At 48.5% G+C, this 20,479-nt stretch overlaps 1 protein-coding gene and 1 pseudogene across 4 annotated transcripts; both read right to left on the minus strand.

Moving 5' to 3' along the window:
* Positions 1-378: 378 nt before the first annotated feature.
* On the minus strand, positions 379-19,753 carry GLE1 (GLE1 RNA export mediator). 4 transcript variants are annotated; one of them, XR_006740151.1, is made up of 17 exons: positions 19,560-19,752; positions 18,714-18,944; positions 15,179-15,289; positions 14,449-14,597; positions 14,266-14,326; positions 13,549-13,800; positions 11,233-11,449; positions 10,368-10,480; positions 10,182-10,251; positions 7,657-7,799; positions 7,376-7,566; positions 6,750-6,879; positions 6,165-6,269; positions 4,999-5,081; positions 4,116-4,179; positions 705-766; positions 379-655 (listed from the first exon to the last, which is right to left on the minus strand). XR_006740151.1 is itself a non-coding variant. In XM_036416211.2 (16 exons), the coding sequence occupies exons 1-16, from the start codon at positions 19,656-19,658 to the stop codon at positions 3,117-3,119; spliced, it is 2,088 nt and encodes a 695-aa protein (XP_036272104.1). In that variant the 5' UTR covers positions 19,659-19,751; the 3' UTR covers positions 2,078-3,116. The 4 variants fall into 4 exon arrangements, 3 of the variants coding, with proteins under 3 accessions (XP_036272104.1, XP_036272103.1, XP_045429590.1); XM_036416211.2 differs by lacking the exons at positions 379-655; positions 705-766 and adding an exon at positions 2,078-3,185 and having other exon boundaries at positions 19,560-19,751; XM_036416210.2 differs by lacking the exons at positions 379-655; positions 705-766; positions 19,560-19,752 and adding an exon at positions 2,078-3,185 and having other exon boundaries at positions 18,709-18,855.
* Positions 12,984-13,169, minus strand: LOC118706723 (annotated as a pseudogene).
* Positions 19,754-20,479: the final 726 nt, after the last annotated feature.

A 20,479-nucleotide genomic window follows, 5' to 3' on the forward strand; every position in this document is an offset into this window, starting at 1 on the left:
ATGTTTATTTCTGAAGAACAAAAACATTCATTTTTATAAGCAGAGTACAATCATAGAAGTCAGGAAATTAATGTTGACATAATATCAGTACCTACCATACACAGACCTTATTCAAGTTTTGCCATTGTCCCAATGTCCTTTATAGGACAAACACACAAGAAGGCATTTTTTCTGGCGCAGGATCACATAATACAGTTAGTATAATTGTCCTGAAGGCGCTAAGAAAAATAAGCTTCTTGGATACGTCATCTGTATAAAGTAATTATTTTTTTGGAAAGAAAGCCTGGCTGCAACCTAGAGGATCAATTCTTTTAAAATTGGTGTTTTTGTAAATTCATCTCCCGGCCTGAAGACTGCAGCTCTCATCTGTTTTCTGCAGATCCACCGGAAATCAGTATCAGAAACTCAGGTGGAATAGACCATAGGGGATGAATTTGCAGGCCCGATAAGGCACCTGTGTGAAGGTCTGGGGCTCTTTGGGGTGTCCCAGCTGAGAGAGAAGACACCCAAACTTCATGATGTCACTGCTATCGTCAGAGGAAGCTTGAGAAGTGGGGGAAGCGCTCAGTGCCTGGGTGAACATCCCCAGAACTCCATTCCTCTATTCAAGGGATGTGTAGGGTTTTGAATTTTCAGATCATCACATTTGCTTTAACATGATGTAGGACAGGGGAGAGGGAGGGGGAGAAATAAAAAAAAAATAGAATGATGTAGGACAATGCCATACCAACAATATGGGCACGCTGCCTGAGAAATGAGGTCAAGCCTGCAAGGAAGCAAGCAGGCAAGTGAGTACTTGAACTTAAGAACAGAATGCAGTCCTCCAGTGTTCTACTCTAAGGAATCTGATGCTGCTGCCCATCAGGAGTTGCATCTATTGGCAGTCACTATCCCTGAAGGTGACACCATCAGGGAGTATCAAAAACCTGGCCTCCCAAATGCCTCTTCTTGGTTTCCCATCAAGAACCCGTTAGGAATACCAAGCACTGAATGACACGAGCAAGCTGCTGTTAAACAGGGCTAGAGGCAAAACCCTCCAGCATCAGAAGTGCTCTCCATGGAGTGGTTCAAAGGAGCAGAGACCTTGGCGATCAGGCTGTCCACTGCCTTCTCACGCTAAATTTTTGGTGGAGGAACTTTCCCACACACAGCCTTACAGAGAACCCCAACACACCTAGCACAGAAAGCAAAAAGGCTGCCGAAACCGGTTTGGCTCAGTGGATAGAGCGTCGGCCTGCGGACTGGAGGGTCCCAAGTTCGATTCCAGTCAGGGGCATGTACATTGGTTGCGGGCACATTTTCAGTGGGGGCATGCAGGAGGCAGCTGGTTGATGTTTCTCTCTCATCGATGTTTCTAACTTTCTATCCCTCTCTCTTCCTCTCTGTGAAAAATCAATAAACTATATATTAAAGGTGCAAAATGTGAGCTGCACCATTCGCCTGCTAGTGTCACAGATTTTGAGTTCCGAATAGGACAATTTCCCAGCAGATGGCAGTGGTATCTTAAAGAAACTTTGCATAAAAGCCTCCATGTGCTGACTGGCTACAGGGCGGAGCTCCATCCCGCATCCCTGCTTCCCAACCTGTCCCCCGTCATGATGCTTAGAAGATGCTGCTGACTGTACCGCACAGGAAAAGAGTGGCCGGCTGAGGTCAGTGGCCATGACACACAGGCTGGGAGCACTGCTGAGACTGCTACGAACACAATTTGAAACCTACTGATGTGCCAATTGAGTTTTGCAGGTGGGGATCGTGGGGCTCAGAGAGGGTGAGACGCCTACCCACAGCCACAAAACCTTAAGTGAATTGAGCCCACGTCTCCCATCATTCATTCCATTGTGTCCACATTGCAAATCTTTAGTAATTTTTCCATTTCTGCTAGATAAAACAGAATCAGTTGCTGCTGTATAATTTTTTTTTAAAAGGGCCACTTTTCCCAAAGTAAAGGTCAATAGGCAAAAAAGGAAAAAATGTGTGCTTCTCTATACCCAGACTTGGCGCTACCACGCCCCAGTGATTGAACAGCTCAAGGCACAGAAGTTGATCATATTGAACCAACTAGATACCAGCAATGGATTTTTAAAACTCAAACTTTATTACTTATGTTTTGGCACCAAAGTAAACAGTTGATAGACAGGTCACTACAACAGAACCAGGGAGTCTCTGCAAACACCCCACTCCCCACACACGACAGTTAAGGAGGAAGAGACCAGGCCGCTGCCTCCGCAGCTTTTATAAAAGGCAGCGATCTTTCCATACGCAAATCTCGACTCTTATCTGAAAAGCCAAGCTTTGGATTTTTGTAGTGGGTTTAGTCAGGCAAATTTATCATCATTCATAAGTCAGAACAAGTAAAACAATAACAATAAAGCAGTTCTCAATTCCTAACATCTCTGTTTAACTCCAAGTCACTGATTCTGGATGCTCAGCTCATGCATAATGTGGCCAGCTCCATCTCAGCCCATCTTCTTCAAACTGAGACACACACACACACACACACACACACACAGAAGGCACCTGCCCTGGTTCATGCATCTCTTGTCATCCGGGCACTGAATTCCAGTAAGAGGGCAAACAGTGCTTTTGGTGCAACACAACACGTGGCAGGTCCTAACCCCAGACGCTAGGCGACCCTCAATGCCATCTCTACCGCAGGCATTTCCTCTGAATTGCCAATTACGTCACAAGCTGAGAAAGGCAAAGCAGCCACAGCTCAGATCCGTATGGAAGGATTCGGGCCTCACCTCCCACGGGACACTGGGAAGTGGGGGGCTCACTTCAGCTCAGCGTGAACCGCTCAGGTACCACCTCCTTTCTGAAAAGAGGAGTCAGAAAGGTAATGAAAGAGTGGCCTCAAGTGCTAAACACTCAAAACGTTTGCCAAAGCGAGAAGGCCAAAGCCATTTATTCTGTCGTGTGGATCCCTTGAGGAGTCATCAGACCACCTAGACTTTTGTGACCCAGGAGAACCTTTCCTAGTCACAAGGCATAAATGTATAAAAATACAGAGTGGTAGGTTTCTAAGTCTGCCGTTGCTCTCTCAAATACAGCTATGTTCAGTTGCTTTATTATGGCACCTCTTCGACAAACAGGTGATGGTGGGTGAGGAGCAGACCTCAGGAACGCCAGAAGGAGGAAGTCAGAAAGCCCTTGGGGACAGGAATCTCCTTGCGCTGCAAACATTTCTGGTCAGAGGAAGAGGAAGAAAACAACGACTTTCTGTTAACACTGCTTCCAACGCTTACCAATTAGAAGAAACCCTGAGGGACAGCAAGCTTAGGCCCCACAGAACAGTGCTCAAAAAAGGAAAAGGTGGTAGGCATGTGGTTGTATCTAAGACTTGTTTCTGCATGAAGCTCAGCCGAAGACAAATGCTATGCTATCATTCTGCCTGCCCTCTCTGTCTCCCATTGCCTGGCCCACCTTTCAATATCGCTGGTTTCCCAACTGGGCTCCTGGGAACCGGAAGTCAGTGGGCTGTGTCGGCAGACCTACCAGAGTCCTGTTACCTGTCAACACTAACTGCTTACAAATGTTAACTGCTGAGAAATATGAGGAGTCTGGCTGAAAGTTCAGTCTGTTCTTGTGGAGAAACTCACCATCTCCCCAGACCTGAGACTGGGCCCGACTGGCGTGGCTCAGTGGTTGAGCGTGGACCTATGAACCAGGAGTTCACGGTTCGATTCCAGGTCAGGACACATGTCCAGGTTTCAGCTTGAGTCGGGGGCATGCAGGAGGCAGCCAATCAATGATTCTCTCTCATCACTGATGTTTCTCTCTCTCTCTTCTTCTCCCCTCTTCTCTAAAATCAATTTAAAAATTTTTCTTTCTTTTTTAAAGAGAAGAACCTTGGCCACCATGCCAAAATGGACTGGTGAGACAGGACTCATTAGACAGGTTTTATTCCTCTCTTAGGGAGCTTCCCGACGGGCAATGGCATGCAGGAAGGAGAAATGGCAGTCTTTAAGGTTCTGGGGAAATTATGGACAAACAAGTAGGGTTTGGAAAAATCAAGAAGAGACTTCAATCAGAGAGCCTGGAGTCCAAGACCTGTCAGGCAGAGGCTTGTTTGAGGCCAACACCCGTTTGGGATGAGTGGGTCTAGGGCGTCTTACCTCCAAGAACTGCTTGAGGCGGATGAAGGAACCCATCTGTCCCGAGCTGGTAATGGCTTCAATCCTGCAGGAACGGAAAGATGACACGTGGTGAGTGACACCTATTTCTTGGAAAGGAGCCAGGGCAAGGGCATGGCCCAATGACTCACAAAGACGTCTTCCAGACCCGCGGTCGCCAACCTTTCAGACCTCACAGACTGCCAGTTGGCGACCACTGTTCTAGACTAAGGATGCAGTCGCTCTTCCCGAACACGGGGTGAAGGAGAGAAAGCACTCCTCCTCCCAAGGCCTGTGATCGGTGGGATGGGCTGTCAGGGCCTTTCCCCGTTTGAAACGCCAATGAGGTGAGAGGAATGAGAAGGGAACGTAAAGCTGAACGCCACACCAGGGTCAAGCAAATTAAATGGTAAGTCAGTTTTTTTAACTGACTTATTGAGGGGGTTTGACTCCTTAGTTTAATTCAAAACTGCATGTAATCACCATCCCCAGATTACCTGGGGGTGTGGAAAAGAATAGAATTTAGTGGTTGAGCATCAACCTATGAACCGGAAGGTCACGATTCGATTCCCAGTCAGGGCATATGCCAGGGTTGCAGGCTTGATCCCCACTGAGGTGTGTGCAGGAGGCAGCCAATCAATGATTCTCTTTCATCATTGACGTTTCCCTCTCTCTCTCCCTCTCCCTTCCTCTCTGAAATCATTAAAAAGATATTTAAAATAAAAAGTTTATTTAGATATCAAAGAGCAGGATTGGAGTAGGGGATGTCATACTTAATGCAGATGTTTTGAACCAAGGCAAACCAGCATGTAACAGCACCCAAGGGTGTCTGGTGTCCTGAGTTCTACCTTCCGAATCCCTGGTGTCTGCTCAACAAGGCTGATACCTGGGGAAGTAGTCCTCTTTGATGAGGAGCATCATCTTCCAGAACTGGGCCTGGTACTGCTTCATGAGGGCATTCCCACACACCTAGGGGGGAAGACAGGCAGAGAATGAAAGTTCAACTCCTCCGAGAGATCCAGAAACCACAATCGGCCTGGCCTTCCACTCCTGTCCAGAATTTCAGCCACAGAATGGCCGAGCTGGCAACCAAGGGAATAAATGGAAAAATACAATTTCCTTCTGAAGCATCTCTCTCTGGACGGCAAACCTCCATTTAACCAGCCTGCCAGGTATTAGCATGAACCAAACTCCACTAACTAGTCTCCTCTGATTTACTGTACTGCACGTAAGCCTGTCCAAAGGGCTGGCACCCCCCCAACCTCAGTAAGCAGAGGACACAGAGTCCCTCTGTGTTCTCAACGACTCAGGGTCGCTGTTCGCGAACTGTGACTTCAGGAGCTTTAAGGCGATTAGAAACCATTGGCATCTCAAGGCCAAATGGCCCGGGATTTATGGCCGGCAGCTTGTGCCTTCTTTAAGCAGCGTCTCCTTTCAACACAAACCTTCCTCTCACGTTAGAGGGGTGGCCTCTTGTAAGTGACTCTAGAGAGCCTTCTGGATGAGGAAACACCTGACTCAGGCTGTTTAAGTATATTTTCTGTTCTGAGAATTACAAATCGCAATGGCGGGATACCAGTCCCCCTAGACTGGGTGGCCACACCAAGACTGAGGGATGTAGGCCTTCACTGTGTACAGAGAACCAGAGAAAGTCGGCCTGGAGAGCAAGAACGTGGCAACTGGCAGGAAGAATCATGTGAAAGACACAGCGAGAAAACTCTTGGTACCTGGTGACATCCCAGTTCCTGGTTCGAGACCCTCATGAGATCCAACAGTCTATCCTGCCCTTGGTCCTGGGGGTCACTTTCTGTCCCTAAACCTGTTCCCCTTTTCACTGTGCTGGGATGTACAGTCCCCATTCTTTACAAGGAGAAGACATCCACGGAGAAGACAAGTCCCGTGGGGAGAAAGCTATGCTTGCCGTAGGACTCAGGAAAACCTGACACTAGCCCCTGTGTGTTCACCGGCACCCCCACGTCTATATTGCTTCCCCACTCGTGTCAGGCAGAGGCCCAAGGCTGCTTCAACCACTGTGGTAACTGCATTGTGTACCTCCAAGAAGTCAAAGAGGAGGGTGGCTGTCACGTCTGACAGGGGCTCCATGTTGAGTATCTGTGCCAACCAGCGCCAGCCATGGTTTAAGCCGTGAGGGTGAGCCTGGGAGGAGAGAAGCTCGGTCATGATTTGATCTCACTTTGTTCAGAGCTCCACTCCCTGTTACCATCCAGCCATTCCCAAGTGGATGTGAGGCCATATCTCTAACCCAAGCACATGCAGCAGGACAGCAACAACCAAAGCCAAATAAACTGTTTGTGTGTGTGTGTGTGTGTGTGTGTGTGTGTGTGCGCGCGCGCGCGCGTGTGTGTATATATGTATATATATATATATATATATATATATATATATATATATATATATATTTTTTATTTCAGAGAGGACTAGAGAGGGAGAGAGAGAGAAAGAAACATCAATGATGAGAGAGAATCATCGATCAGCTGCCTCTTGCACGCCCCCTACTGGAGATCAAGCCCACAACCCAGGCATGTGTGCCCTTGACCAGAATCGAACCCGGGACCTTTCAGTCCGACGCTCTACCACTGAGCCAAACCGGTTTCAGCAGTAAGCCTTTTCTCGTACCTCTTGCCGCGTTCCATACGGCCACCGGAGCTGGATGATGGCGGCATAAAGACGCATCATCCCAGACATGCGCTTTAGAAAGTTGTCCTGCTGCTCCACCTTGGAGTCCTTCACTTGGTAGCCGAGCATTCTAAGTGGGAAGGAAAAATTCAGTGCGACAAGGTCAAAATGAGAGGGACAAGACAGAGATTTCGTTTCATGGCTAAAAGTAACAACATATTATTAATACAATATTGCACATTATTGCGTTTGTAAAAGACTCACATCCATATCAAAGGTGTGCATCATATAAGTCCTGTGAGGTGAACTCACAGGTCATCAAATCATATACTAATAAGGAAAATGACACCCACAGAGGTAAAATTATTTGTCCACTTTGCAAAGTTATTCAAAGACAAGGGATAAAGTTCCAAGACTCGTGGACTCCAGATCCATTGTTCTTTCCACTAAACTGTATTGATTATTGACACCTAAATCCACAAGTTTCCAAAACTGTCCAGTTTGCATGAAAAACACTGCATTTTCTGACATAATATTCAAGACACACAAAAGCTGTGAGGAGGAGGAACAGAAATTCTATTTCTACTTCGAGAATCGCCCTCGGGCCGGTCAGGAGAACAGCTCACCTCTGATAGTCTTCCAAGGCCATGCCCTCCCTGAAGGCCGGGTAGAAGGGGACGGAGTACGGGCAGTTCTTGTGCAGGTGAGCCAGAATGAGGTCCCCCACCCTCGGGTGCAGCTCCCAGATGCCGGACGCCACCACGGCGATGGGGAAGGCCGCCTCGTGGTGGGAGGCCACCTCCTCCTCGCCTTGTTTCTGCCCGCAGAGAGGGGGCGGCGTTAACATGGAGAACTAAGCGCTGCGCACCAGCCCCTCTTCCCGTCCCTCTGCCATAAGGCCTCTCACCACGAACTTCTCCGCCAGTTTGTACTGGACGAAGTCCAGGCCCTGCGGGTTAAGTGTGACGGACACGGAGCGCCCGCCAGATTGAACAGGTTTTCCAGAGAGTAGGTTGTGGATCTTGTCGAAGATCTCCTTCAGCTTGGAGCCTGGGTATGAAAGAGACAAAGTGACTTACGTCAATCTATTTTGCAGAAGGAAGCTACGTAAATCCTATGGAATTTCAGAGCCTAAGGACAAAATACGGTGCAGAAAGTGCATGACAATCAAACACACATCGGGGGGAATGCAAAAAGTCCACCAAGCATACTATTGCATAGGAACCCCTTATTTGGGAATGAACTAATTCTTAAACTCACCGACCACTGCCCTAGCTGGTTTGGCTCAGTGGATAAAGCGTCGGCCTGTGGACCACAGGGTCCTGGGTTCGATTCCATTTAAGGGCATGTACCTCGCTTGCAGGCTCCTCCCCGGCCTGAGCCCTGGCTGGGGCTCGTGCAGGAGGCAACCAACTGATGTTTTTTCTCTCACATCGATGTTTCTGTCTTTTCCTCTCTCTAAAAATCAACGGAAAAGTATCCTCGGTGAGGATTAACTTAGCATGGCGTCACCAGCTTAGAAACACCCGCCATGCTCCCAATCACTTAATAATGTGCCCTTATTAGACATGGAGAACGAACTAGAGGAGGCAGTCAGGGCTGCCTTCCAGGTGCCAGCCAAACAGACATGGTGCTGCCGATTACTCAGCACAAAGGGGCGAAAACCAGGCCTCAGGAAGTGACAAGCTCAGACCTCCACACGCTGCACTGAGGTATCCGAGAGCCATCCACACACAGATGCCCCCCAGGCAGCTGCTCCTGGAGCATCTGAGCTCCGAGGAGCTGGATGAGGAGGAGGCAGGTTTGGGAGTCATTCCTCCGCACACAGGCAGTAATGCTGGATGCCATGGAGGGATGTAGGAGAAGTGAGGGGACAGCAGAAGCCTCAGAAACACCGAGTACTGAGGCGAGGGCAGGAGACCAAGGAACCGGAGATGGAGCCAAAGGAATGGCGTCTCCTAAAGGGAAAGTGCCCAGGGCCACACCGCGAGGAGGACCAAAACTCCTCAGAAGTGTAGAGTCCAAGGGACTGGATTTTAGGGTGTGAGACTCAGGCATGTTAAAAGGAGCCCGTAAAAAGGGAGTAACTCCCATCAAACAGGAGGCAAAGCCATAATGCTGCAGCAAAGCCTTGAAGGGGAGGGGAGGGGAGGGGAGGGGAGGGGAGGGGATGAAGGCAGAGGCAGACGGGGAAGCTGGCTCAGGACACCTCATCCTCTGAAACAGGAGACCGAGAGGTAAGTACAGCTGTGCACAGGTGAAGGCAGGCATCGGAGGCTCTCACACCTGTCGTCTCGATTTCCTGATGAAAGAGGAGGCAAGGCGGTAGGTCGACTTAGGAGTCAAGACTGCGGATAAGCCAGCGGGGGAGGGGGGGAGGGGGAGGAGGAGGAGGAGGGAGAGAAGGTGTGGGATGGCTGTTGAGCCATCTCTCCCGGATGCTTGCTATCAAAGGTCGAGGCACTTTAAATTCCAGAAAGTGATACGTATTTATTTATTTATACCCTGCCCTGGTCCAGAAAGAATTTCAGGCAGGGATATGGCAGGTAAGTCCCTTCATGTAGCCTCTCAAGGGCAGAACGGCCACGTTCCTACGCTCCGTAGGCACCCAGTCAACCAGGGCCCGGGAGTCCTGGCTGTACATGTGCCCCCGCCACCGGGCAGCAGCTCTGTCATCTGGAGGCTCCCACAGCCAGAGGGCTTGCTATGAAACACAAACCTGTTTCTACACAAACTCTGTCCGGTTCCTACTCTCATCTCAGTCTCCAGAGAGAACAGGAAGGAGGGCTAGGGTGCTAGCAGGGCGGGCTCCGAGTCTGGAAGAGCTGGTGCAGGACAAAAGCCAAGGATCTGAGTCACGTCCTAGGTCCCCTTAGCGGTATTTTCCGCAGTGGCTTCCAATTTTAGGTTAGAGCCACTCTCAACAATTCACTATTAACCTACAGCTACTTATTTATTTATTTATTTATTTATTTTTGGTTAAGTCTCACTCAAGGATATTTTTCTATTGCTTTTTAGGGAAGTGGAAGAAAGGGAAGGACAGAGAGAGAAACATCGATGTAAGAGAAACACATGGATTGGTTGCCTCCTGCACATGCCCTGACCAAGGCCTGGCCAGGGAGGAGCCTGTAATCAAGGTACTTACTGTTCACCAGAATTGAACCCGGGACCCTTTGGTCCATGGGCTGTTGCTCTATCCATTGAGCTACAGCTTATTTTTTAAAATGAGCCCCAAACACATAATTATTACCTTCTATGTGCTGAAGAGGAAACAAAGGAGAGCAAAATAGGAGGCATACACCTAACATAGGCCTGGTCTGTCAACATGGAGTCAACGCACTGTCCGTGGGAGCCTTACAGATCAGTAGATGGGGAGTCTTAAGGAGGAACAAAACCAGGCAAAGGGGAGTGTTCTTCACTCCTCTGACCAACCTGCGATCGTGGAGATCTGGCTCACTGGGATAGTGGCAGCCTTCTGGAGGTCCATCTTGATCTTTTTGACCTGCCAGGGGAGAATCGAGAGAAGGCAGATCGCTTTCTGAAGAGCTGGATTAGGGAACATCACATGCTAGCTAGGTCACAAGGCCCAGGGAATTCCCCGCTCCCACCCCTCCCTACCTGACTGTCTTTGCTGCTGGTCAGTCCCTCGAAGGCCAGCACACACTGACGGGAGGCCTCCTGCAGCTGCTGGTACCACTGCATTGTACTGTCTTGTACCTTTACCTGGAGGTCTGAGGAATAAAAGACAGGCTCTCGTAATAGCAGCTGGTATTTGCTGAACACTTGTGAACCAGATACTGTTCTAATCACCTTATGCAGGCACTACCTGCTTTTACTGTCTAATCCATGAAGCAGATACTATTATTATCTTCATTTTATAAAGAAACAGACATGGGGGGACCGGTTTGGCTCAATGGATAGAGCGTCGGCTTGGGGACTGAAGGGTCCCGGGTTCGATTCCGGTCAAGGGCATGTACCTTGGTTGCGGGCATATCCCCGGTAGAGGGTGTGCAAGAGGTAGCTGATCGATGACTCTCTCATCGATGTTTCTAACTCTCTGTCTCTCTCCCTTCCTCTCTGTATAAAATCAATAAAATATATTTAAAAAAAAAAAAAGAAAGAAAGAAAGAAAGAAAAGAAACAGACATGGAAAGGTTTTTTTCTCAATTTGCCAAGGTCACAGTGCTAGGAAGCAGTAAACTAGATTCCCACTGATCTGGCTCCAAAGCCAGCATTCTCAACCATTACACTACACTGATTCTCTTATGTTTTAACAAGCATGTATTTTGTGCGTATTTATTTAAAATACCCACTAGCGGCAATACTTGGAACAATATACCTATTAGAATGATACAGAATTTCAAGTCCTCGTGGAAAGTGCTGGAGTCTGAAGTCAGGCTCCACATCAACCGATAGTCAAAACACCTTCTCGCTCCTTTGCGTGTCCCGGAACTTACAAGGAGCGTGCCCACCCGAAGCTCACCTTCATTCCGCTTCCCTGCGGGGCCCGGGCTGGGAGCGGGGCACTCTCTGCGGACCTCCGGCCGCTGCTGCAGCTGTGACTCCTGCCGCTTCACCTGGGCCTCCTCTTCCTCCTGCCGCCTCTTGTCCTCACACGCCCTGGCGTCCGCCAGGAGCTCCCGCATCTCCTGCAGCGCTCTCTCGGCCACAGCCTGGTCCTCGGCCGTGGGAAAGCCGTTCTGGCGGGGCGACAGGGGCAGAGCTTTGTGGCTATGCCCTAGGCAGCCTGTGGGGCTGAGTCACACCTTACACAAGCCAATGTGGTTCTAGAATTTACAACTGTTGTACTAATGTCTTACTATTCATCACACCTACTGCTACCCAGTTCTCATACAGGTAAGGCCAATTTTCCATCAACATCCACTCACCAACACCGGACAGAAAAACTTTTTAAACAGTTGTGACAATAGTCTATACAAAAATGATATGGTGTTTTCATTTGCATTCCATGAATTTATTATTTATTTAAATTTTATTATTATTATTTTTTTTTTGGAGCGAGGCCTGGGCTCCGGGGCTCCGTTTGGATCCTGACCCAGCCTCACCCTCCCGTTCTTTTTTTATTTTTAAAAAATATATATTTTATTGATTTTTTACAGAGAGAAAGATAGAAAGATAGAGAGTTAAAAACATTGATGAGAGAGAAACATCTATCAGTTGCCTCCTGCACTCCCCGCACTGGGGATGTGCCCGCAACCAACGTACATGCCCTTGACCGGAATCGAACCTGGGACCCTCCAGTCCACAGGCCGACGCTCTATCCACTGAGCCAAACTGGTTTCGGCTGCATCCCATGTATTAATGGTGATTTTGAATTTATTTTCAAATCTGTTAGACAATTATATTTGTGCTTTTATACACTGTCCTGTCCTTTGCTCATCTTTCCATTAGTGGGATGGAAGCAGAGTGATTTATCTTTTTGCCCTTAAATTCCTAAGTTCCTAATGATATTTTAAAAAAGAAAAACCCTCTTAAGTCACTGTAGGAGAATACTAGAAAAGCAACTCATTACGCTGGAAACTGATGGGGGAAAGACTCCAATGTTTATCCTTTCTTTCCTCTGTAGGCTGCACCTCAAGATAATAGTTTATGGGGAGCATTTCTTCTTTGTGGTTGAATTCCAAAAAGAATGGTAAACTCAGAAAAACGTAAAACCTGCCGCCTCTAATGAAACAATGGTCAGCAATGGCCACTGGGCCACTGGTAAAGGCACGCAGGGATCTTCGCGGTGGAAGATAAAGCTGACAGTATCTGAAGCCACTGCCGACCTGAGTATCACAAGCGGAAAGGCCATCAGACAGAACATGCCTTTGGCATGGTGCAAAAACAGGTACATACATACTAACCCTACGAAGTTCTCATGTGCCCAAAACAACCAAACACAAATCCGAGCAAGCTCCTAGATCTGTGCTGTCCAATAAGGTAGCTATGTGTTGCTATGTAGGTTTAAATTAATTTAAAAGTGTTTTACATTACAATTCAACTCTCAGACCCCAGCTGGTTTGGCTCAGTGGATAGTGTTGGCCTGCTCACTGAAGGGTCCCAAGTTTGATTCCAGTCAAGGCCACATGTTGCTGGCTCGATCCCCAGTAGGGGGCATGCAGAAGGCAGCCTATCAAAGATTCTAATCATTGATGTTTCCATCTCTCTCCCTCTCCCTTCCCCTCTGAAGTGAATAAAAATATATTTAATAAATAAATAAATAAAGATGGTATCACTGCAGTGTTATGCACAATAGTGAAAATATAGAAACTTAAATGTCCACCAATGCTTTTTTCTTTTTTGGGGGGATGAAGGGGGAAGCATCGCAGGGGTCAGCACGTCCGGAATGCAGTGGATAAGCCTCGCCCTGAGAAAAGCACCTTCGTGATCATGATATCTCCCCTGCCAGGTAAGTACAGACATGCTGTTTACAATCCATTTTGGTATGGTTATATGTTGGAAATATCCAATTTCATCTCCCATCAGATACTTATTGATGTTTTAAGTGCCTTGAAAACATGGAAATATTTTAGTAATTAGAGTAGTTATGTGTTCAAAATACATTAACTGAAAAAAGCAATAAAAATTACTGTAAGTTTTTAATATCGATCCTAAGTATAGCAGGCATTTAATATGCATTCCTGAATGAATGAAATAAAGTATTTTGCAATCAGAAAACATCAACTTTTTAACCCTAAGACAAGACACACTATCCATGAGCCCAATCAGGGATGGGATCACACACACACACACACACACACACACTCTGCAGACGGAAGAGCCCTGCGCCCCTCACCTCCGACGTGGTCCGGATGATCCCGGAGATGAGGCCGCACAGCTGGTTGCCTCGGCTCCGCAGGGCCAGCAGGGCCACCTGCAGGTCCCGGTGCTGGCCCGCGGAGTCCAGCTGCTGGTTGAGGTGCAGCAGCTCCTCCTGCAGGGCGTAGAGGCCCCGGAGCCGGACCTGGCCCTCCTCCCTGCGGAGCCGCTCCTGCTCCACCTGCTTCAGGCGCTGCTGCTCTGCCTCCCACAGCTTCAGGTTGAGAATCTGCAAGAAGGGCTGCCGAGTTACTCTCTCGGAGGGGCTCCTGGCCTCCTCTTTCTATTGTACATCCTTAAGCCCCATGCGGGCTGCATATTTCACAGACGAACCCAGCCTGGCCTCCTCTTTCTACGTCCTTAAGCCCCACGCGGGCTACGTATTTCTCAGACGGACCCAGCCTGGCCTCCTCTTTCTACGTCCTTAAGCCCCACGCGGGCTGCGTATTTCTCAGACGGACCCAGCCTGGCCTCCTCTTTCTACATCCTTAAGCCCCACGCGGGCTGCGTATTTCTCAGACGGACCCAGGGCAGGAAGGGCTGCCAGGGTCAGTCACACAGAGGCAAGAAAGGGGCCGGTCCTCCATGACGGTTTGCCAGAACTGACTCTTCGGGCAGGTTACAGCCAGACACCGGGACCCCCACACGGCCCTCCCAGGCTCTGAAACCCCCGCCGACCGGCCCGGGCTCTGACCTTTGCTCTGTGGCGATGCTCAGCTCTCAGCTTCTCTTGCTGCCCCAGGGCTTCTCTGGAGCTGCATGCGAAACGGCAGGGACAGTCCGTCAGGGATGCTTCCTAAACTGCTTTCTCTCTTCCTTAAACTGCCAGTCCCAGCTGACCCTGCCGACAATGCCAGGCCTAACTCAGGGCACTCACCTCTTCTCCATCATTTCCCTCAAGTCCTGGAATTCCTTGTGATGCTTCAGCTCCTTCCGCTCATCGAAGCGCTTCAGCTGCTCAGATGCCATCTCAGAGAGGGCCCGCACCTTCCGCTCCTGCTCCTCCTGCCACAGCCGCAGCCCCTCCTGAAAGGGGTCCGCACTTGCTCACGGGAGCTGCGCCACCACCTTGCCCCCTTACCCTACGAATACCCGCCCTCGGTCCTTAACTCTATCCCACGCCCAAGGGCATGCCACCATCTGCGTACTTCTCAGAACCTCTCTCAGTCACCTCTCCCCTTTGGGTGGATCTGCAAACTCAGCAGCAATCTACCAAAACCCTTATCCAATATCATAAACTTGCTATGTACATTTCAATCTCAATCCTTATCGCTGCCTAGATTTCCCGCCAAGTCCACTTCTGCCTAAAGGTCCATCTTCTCAGTATAACCTTATCTTATAACCCCAGGTCATCGTCAAATTCTGGAGAAAGAAATGGAATCCAGGAGAGCCTATGCAGTTTTCCTGAAGTCACATGGAACACAGAAGGGGATTTGAAACTGGATTTGACTTGAGAGAGCTTACCCTCGGCTGCTACGTTACCCTTTCTCACGAAGGAATCAGCAGCTGCCAGCACTCAGGAGGGCAGATGGTCAGCAGAAACCGTAAGGAACTGCACCTAAACGTGCTCCCTGGGGTCAGGCCGCCTCGCCTCCCGGGTCACTTACTGTCCCCTTCATCCTGTGCACCAGCTCGTACATCCGGATGCAGCCTTCCACCTTGATGCCCCTGGAGGACTGAAGTAGCATCGGTTCTGTGTGCTGGGACTCATGTTTGCCCTGCACAGGCACAAAATGGAAAAATTAAGCTTTTAAGATGGTATAGTTGTTATCCCTACATCCCTTCAAGACAAAACCCACATTCCTACTTATAAACAACAATGAAAACAAAACAAAGGTTAGAACTAGTGAGCTTTTCTTTTTCTTTTTAATATATTTTATTGATTTTTTACAGAGAGGAAGGGAGAGGGTTAGAGAACTAGAAACATCGATGAGAGAGAAACATCGATCAGCTGCTTCCTGCACACTCCCTATTGGGTATGTGCCCGCAACAAAGGTACATGCCTTTGACTGGAATTGAACCTGGGACCCTTGAGTCCACAGGTCAATGTTCTATCCACTGAGCCACACCGGTCAGGGCTAGTGAGCCTTTCTTGATACTGACAGAACTTTCTTGTTCTGTTTTCCTTGAGAAAAAGAAATACACAAAGCACAAGGAACAACAACTTCTTTTCTGCTTGTGTGTTTTGATCTGCCCGGCAAATTTCCCCACTTTTTTTTTCTGACAGTCTCTATTCGTGCTATAATGGTCTGGATGGAGCAACCCCATCCTCAATTCCTTCACCTTCCTGGCCTCAGGGGCATGGGACCAGCTAGCAAAGTCCTCGAGCCTGCCAATACCACTTTGGCTCAGTGGATAGAGCATCGGCCTGCGGACTGAAGGGTCGGGTCAAGGGCATGTATCTTGGTTGCAGACACATCCCCAGTGGGGGATGTGCGAGAGGCAGCTGGTCGATGATTCTTTCTCATCGATGTTTCTAACTCTCTATCCCTCTCTCTTCCTCTCTGTAAAAAAATTAATAAAATATACTTAAAATAAAATAAAATAAATTAAAAAAAGTCCTCGAGCCTCCGGTAGGCAGGATCTACTTCAGCAATGAGGCTCAGAGCCAAATGAGGCCAGAGCTCATCTTTGGATTTCTCTGATGAAGCGATCTAGGAGGCTCTCTCTAACCTAAGAAGGTGTGTGTCTAGTGCTACCAACCGCCATCTTGCCATATTGAGTCTTCCTAAAAAGTGCAACCAAAAAGCATTAGGCAGGATCGAGAGATGGAAAGGCAAGGCCCCATGTGTCTGAGAACTGGATCAAGTCAGAAATAATGTCAAGCAGAGACATACAGAAAACAGATCATCACTGCCCTGACAGTGTGGCTCCCGCTCCCTCTCCCTTCCTTGCCCAATTACACACACACACACACACACACACACACACACACACACACACCAAAAAACCACAACAACAATGGTCAAATGGTAGCCCAGGCTGGGTAGCTCAGGTGCTTGGAGCATCATCCTAATACACCAAGGTTGCAGGTTCAATCCCCGGTCAAAGAACATACAGGAATCAACCAATGAATGCATAAGTGGAACAACAGATCAATGTTCCTCTCCTTCTCAAATCAATAAATAAAACTTAAAAGAATAATAAATAGATAGATAAATAAATCATGCTCCTCTGTACCTACAGTCACCCTTATTCTGTCCAAACCTATTCCTAAAGTTGTATAACCATCTCTCACACGCAGTAAATAGCCTGGTGTCGCTCATTTTAGGGGGTCCCTTGATTACTATCTGTTGTCTTCATATAGGCTCAAAACTTTCTGGCATAAAAACACACTGCATCAATCAAACAAGCTTTCTGGTCATGTTATCCACCGCAAATTATATGCCTTTTCCCTGCTACTTGAACACTCATCATGCACTGTGGTCATTAACTTTTGCAGTTTCAGATGCAACAGCAAAGCTAGCACAAATTTCTTTTTCCTTCGTCACAATTTAATGGATGGAAGGTTCAGTGTGACCACGGATCCTAGCAATGTCAGCATACAATTTCCCCCCTTTCCTTAGTAAGCTGAGAACGTTCACTTTTTGGCTTAAAGGAGGCACTTTATGGCTTCTCACTGGTACATCCAGATTGCCAACATCCCTACTCCTGCACTTTGGGGACAGTGTTAAGTTAACATGACAATTACAGGAGGTACTTGAACAGCAGAAACCGGTTTGGCTCAGTGGATAGAGCATCTGCCTGTGGACTGAAAGGTCCCAGGTTCGATTCTGGTCAAGGGCACGTGTGCTGGTTGCGGGCACATCCCCAGTGGGGGGGGTGCAAGAGGCAGCCGATCGATGTTTCTCTCTCATCAATGTTTCTAACTTTCTATCCCTCTCTCTTCCTCTCTGTAAAAAAAATCAATAAAATATATTTAAATAAAAAAATAAAAAAAAAGAGTTACTTGAACATAAGCACTACAATACTGCAATAAGAGAGCGGATGGCTACTCAGTGACTAATGGGCGGGTAGTAGACACAGCATGGAGACGCTGGACAAAGAGAGATGCCTGCCCCAGGCGATGGGGAGGCACCGCATTTCATCACATTACTCAGAATGGTGCACAATCTAAAAACTTAGGAACTGTTATTTCTGGACTTTTCCATTTAATAGTTTCAGACTGTAGTTGACCACAGTAACTGAAACCATGGAAAGCAAAACCTCAGATAAGGGAGAATAGTACACAGGCAAACTACTCTGAAAATATGCCGCCAAAACAACAACAAAACAAAAGACCATCACCAATAACAATTCACTGGGTTTTCTTACAGAAACAGCAATGATGAGAGAGAATTATTGTGGGTTGCCTTCTGCATGCCCCTACTGGGGATCCAGCCTGCAACCTGGGCATGTGCCCTTGACCGGAATGGAACCTGGGACCCGTGAGTCTGCAGGCCTACGTTCTAGCCACTGAGGCAAACTGGCTAGGATAACAATTAACTTTCTAAGTGAAGAGAAACAAAGGCAGTGACAAAATAGAGCGAAAAATAGGCGAAAACTCAGACAGAACTAATGCTGAGCTATGTAAATCCTAAGCGCAGATTAAATTTTATCCTGTACCCCCAGCAGCCAGCACAAAAAGGGGCATTCTACCAGTGAAACAGAAGCAAGGTACCAATTAAACAGATGCAAGGTTCACGTGAAAATGCTCATGACATTAGTCACTATTGTGGGGTGTTTTTTTAAATTGATTTTTCATAAAGAGGAGAGAGGAATAGAGAGTTAGAAACATCGATGAGAGAGAATCATCGATCAGCTGCCTCTTGCACATCCCCCTACTAGGGATGTGCCGCAATCAACGTACATGTCCTTGACCGGAATCGAACCTGGGAACTTTCAGTTCGCAGGCCGACGCTCTATCCACTGAGCCAAACCGATTTCGGCTAGTTACTGTTCTTAGGACTAAGAATAGAGGGGAATCTCTTTCTCTAGGTCTTCGTAAGGAGCACACTGGGTGATGTTGTCAACATTGTCCCTACAAACAGCTACAAGAAACAATCATTCCTCAATGCAGGGCAAAGGCATTGTCATGTGATGATGTTACACATTCAACTTTGCAACCCCCGTCTTCTGTCCTCAGCTCACCGAACACCTTACCGCGGTTCCCTCTGGCGCTGCCGGTGCTCCTGGGGATGCTGGCGAGAAGGCAAGGCTTCTGATGGGAGGCGTGGGGACAAGTGAAGGTTGGTCTAGGCCTGAAGTGGACCTCGAGGAGGCTGACGTCTCAGAGGGAGACAGGTTCTCTTGCGTGTGGGGAAGGACATGTTCTACCACCCATCCAGCGTAAGAAGAGAGCTGGGGAGTGGATACACATTCTTCTAAAACATCCTAGAGGAGGAGGAGATGAGAAGCTCAACTGGCAGGTCAACTGAGATGGCCTGAAGCCCCTGTGAGCTTCCTGCTGCGACTTCCTGAGAACCAGCATCGCTTTTGCGGTTTTCCAGACAGACCAATTCTGGGACCCAGCCTCTAGAATGAATGTAAGGTACGTAAGGAATCAAACCTGGGACCCTTCAGTCCGCGGGCCCAAACTGGTTAGGACAATAAAAATATATTTAAAAGATATAAAAAATTGACAAGTTTGTGTGTGATTCTTCACTTGCAGCGATACATCATATTAATCGTCCACTGCAAAAATCGTCCACTACCTTCTAGCTGCGAGGACCTAGCACAGGCAGCAAATTCACTGGCCCTGAGCGGCCAGGGTTGTTTGAGAGCATGGACGGAGGCGCCTACTCTGGCTGCGGGTGGCCCCGAAGCCTTCAGTAAGAGCACCTCGGAAGGAGCGTTCCCCCGACGGCTAGAACAGGCTGGGGAGAGCGGGAACCCAGGGCAGCGTGATGCACACCCAGGAGCCAAGAAACAGATGCTGGTTGTTAGGAAGGACGCGGGTGCCGGCGCGGCGGCCAGAGGGCTCCAGCCGCCTCAGGACCCCGTGCTCACCTCGCCCCTCAGGAGCCAGTCGCGGTGGTAGCAGAGGCGACCTTTGTCGGAGCTGCGCAGCGCCTGCAGGGTCTCCCAGCAGCGCCCCTCGGAGGGCATGGCCGCGCAGTGGCCGCTCTTCCAAGATGCTGTGATAGAAAAGCCCTCGAATCAGCCGCGCGATAACGAGCTCCCGCTTCCGCTTCCGGGGCGTGCACGCAGTGGTACACAGCAACCCCGCCCCACTTCCGGGGCCGGGCCTACAGCGCGCCTGCGTAACCAGAGGGCCCGGCGGTACGTCAGCCCAGCGCCCTGCAGCAGCCTGGAGCCCCCTTGTGGTAGCAAGTGGAATACGTAGAATTGAGGAGGATGCTGGTGGCAGCCTGAAGGGTAGCAGCTGCTATGGAAGTCAGGCATTTCTTCAAAAAGGTTATAATTACCCTTTGACCCAGCGATCCTCCTACTATACAGCCAAGAGAAATGAAATGTGCGTCATACAAAAACTTGAGTGTTCATAGTAGCATTACCCAGAATAGCCAGAAAGTCTAAACGCAAATGTACATTAACATATGTGCTACACAACAGGGAGGAACCTTGAAAACATTATACCAAGTGAAGAAAGCCAGTCACAAAGTTACACGTTGTACAATCCCGTTTATGTGAAATGTCCAGAAGGACAAAACCTCAGAAACATGAGGTTGCCAGAGGCTGGAGCCATAGGGGAATGGAGAGGGAATGAAGAGGAAATGAGTAAAACTTTCTTTTTGGGGGTGATGAAAATGTAAAATTCCATCGTTGTGATGATTGCACAACGTTGTGAATACACTAAAACCCACTAAGTTATACGCTTTATTACCCAGAGCCAGCTTGAATTCGGACCCTTTAATTTTTTTAAAAAGGTTTTTATTGATTTCGGAGAGGAAGAGGGAGAGATGGAAACA

This window comes from Pipistrellus kuhlii, unplaced genomic scaffold (assembly GCF_014108245.1).
Source record: "Pipistrellus kuhlii isolate mPipKuh1 unplaced genomic scaffold, mPipKuh1.p scaffold_m20_p_53, whole genome shotgun sequence".
Classification (NCBI taxonomy): Eukaryota; Metazoa; Chordata; class Mammalia; order Chiroptera; family Vespertilionidae; genus Pipistrellus; species Pipistrellus kuhlii.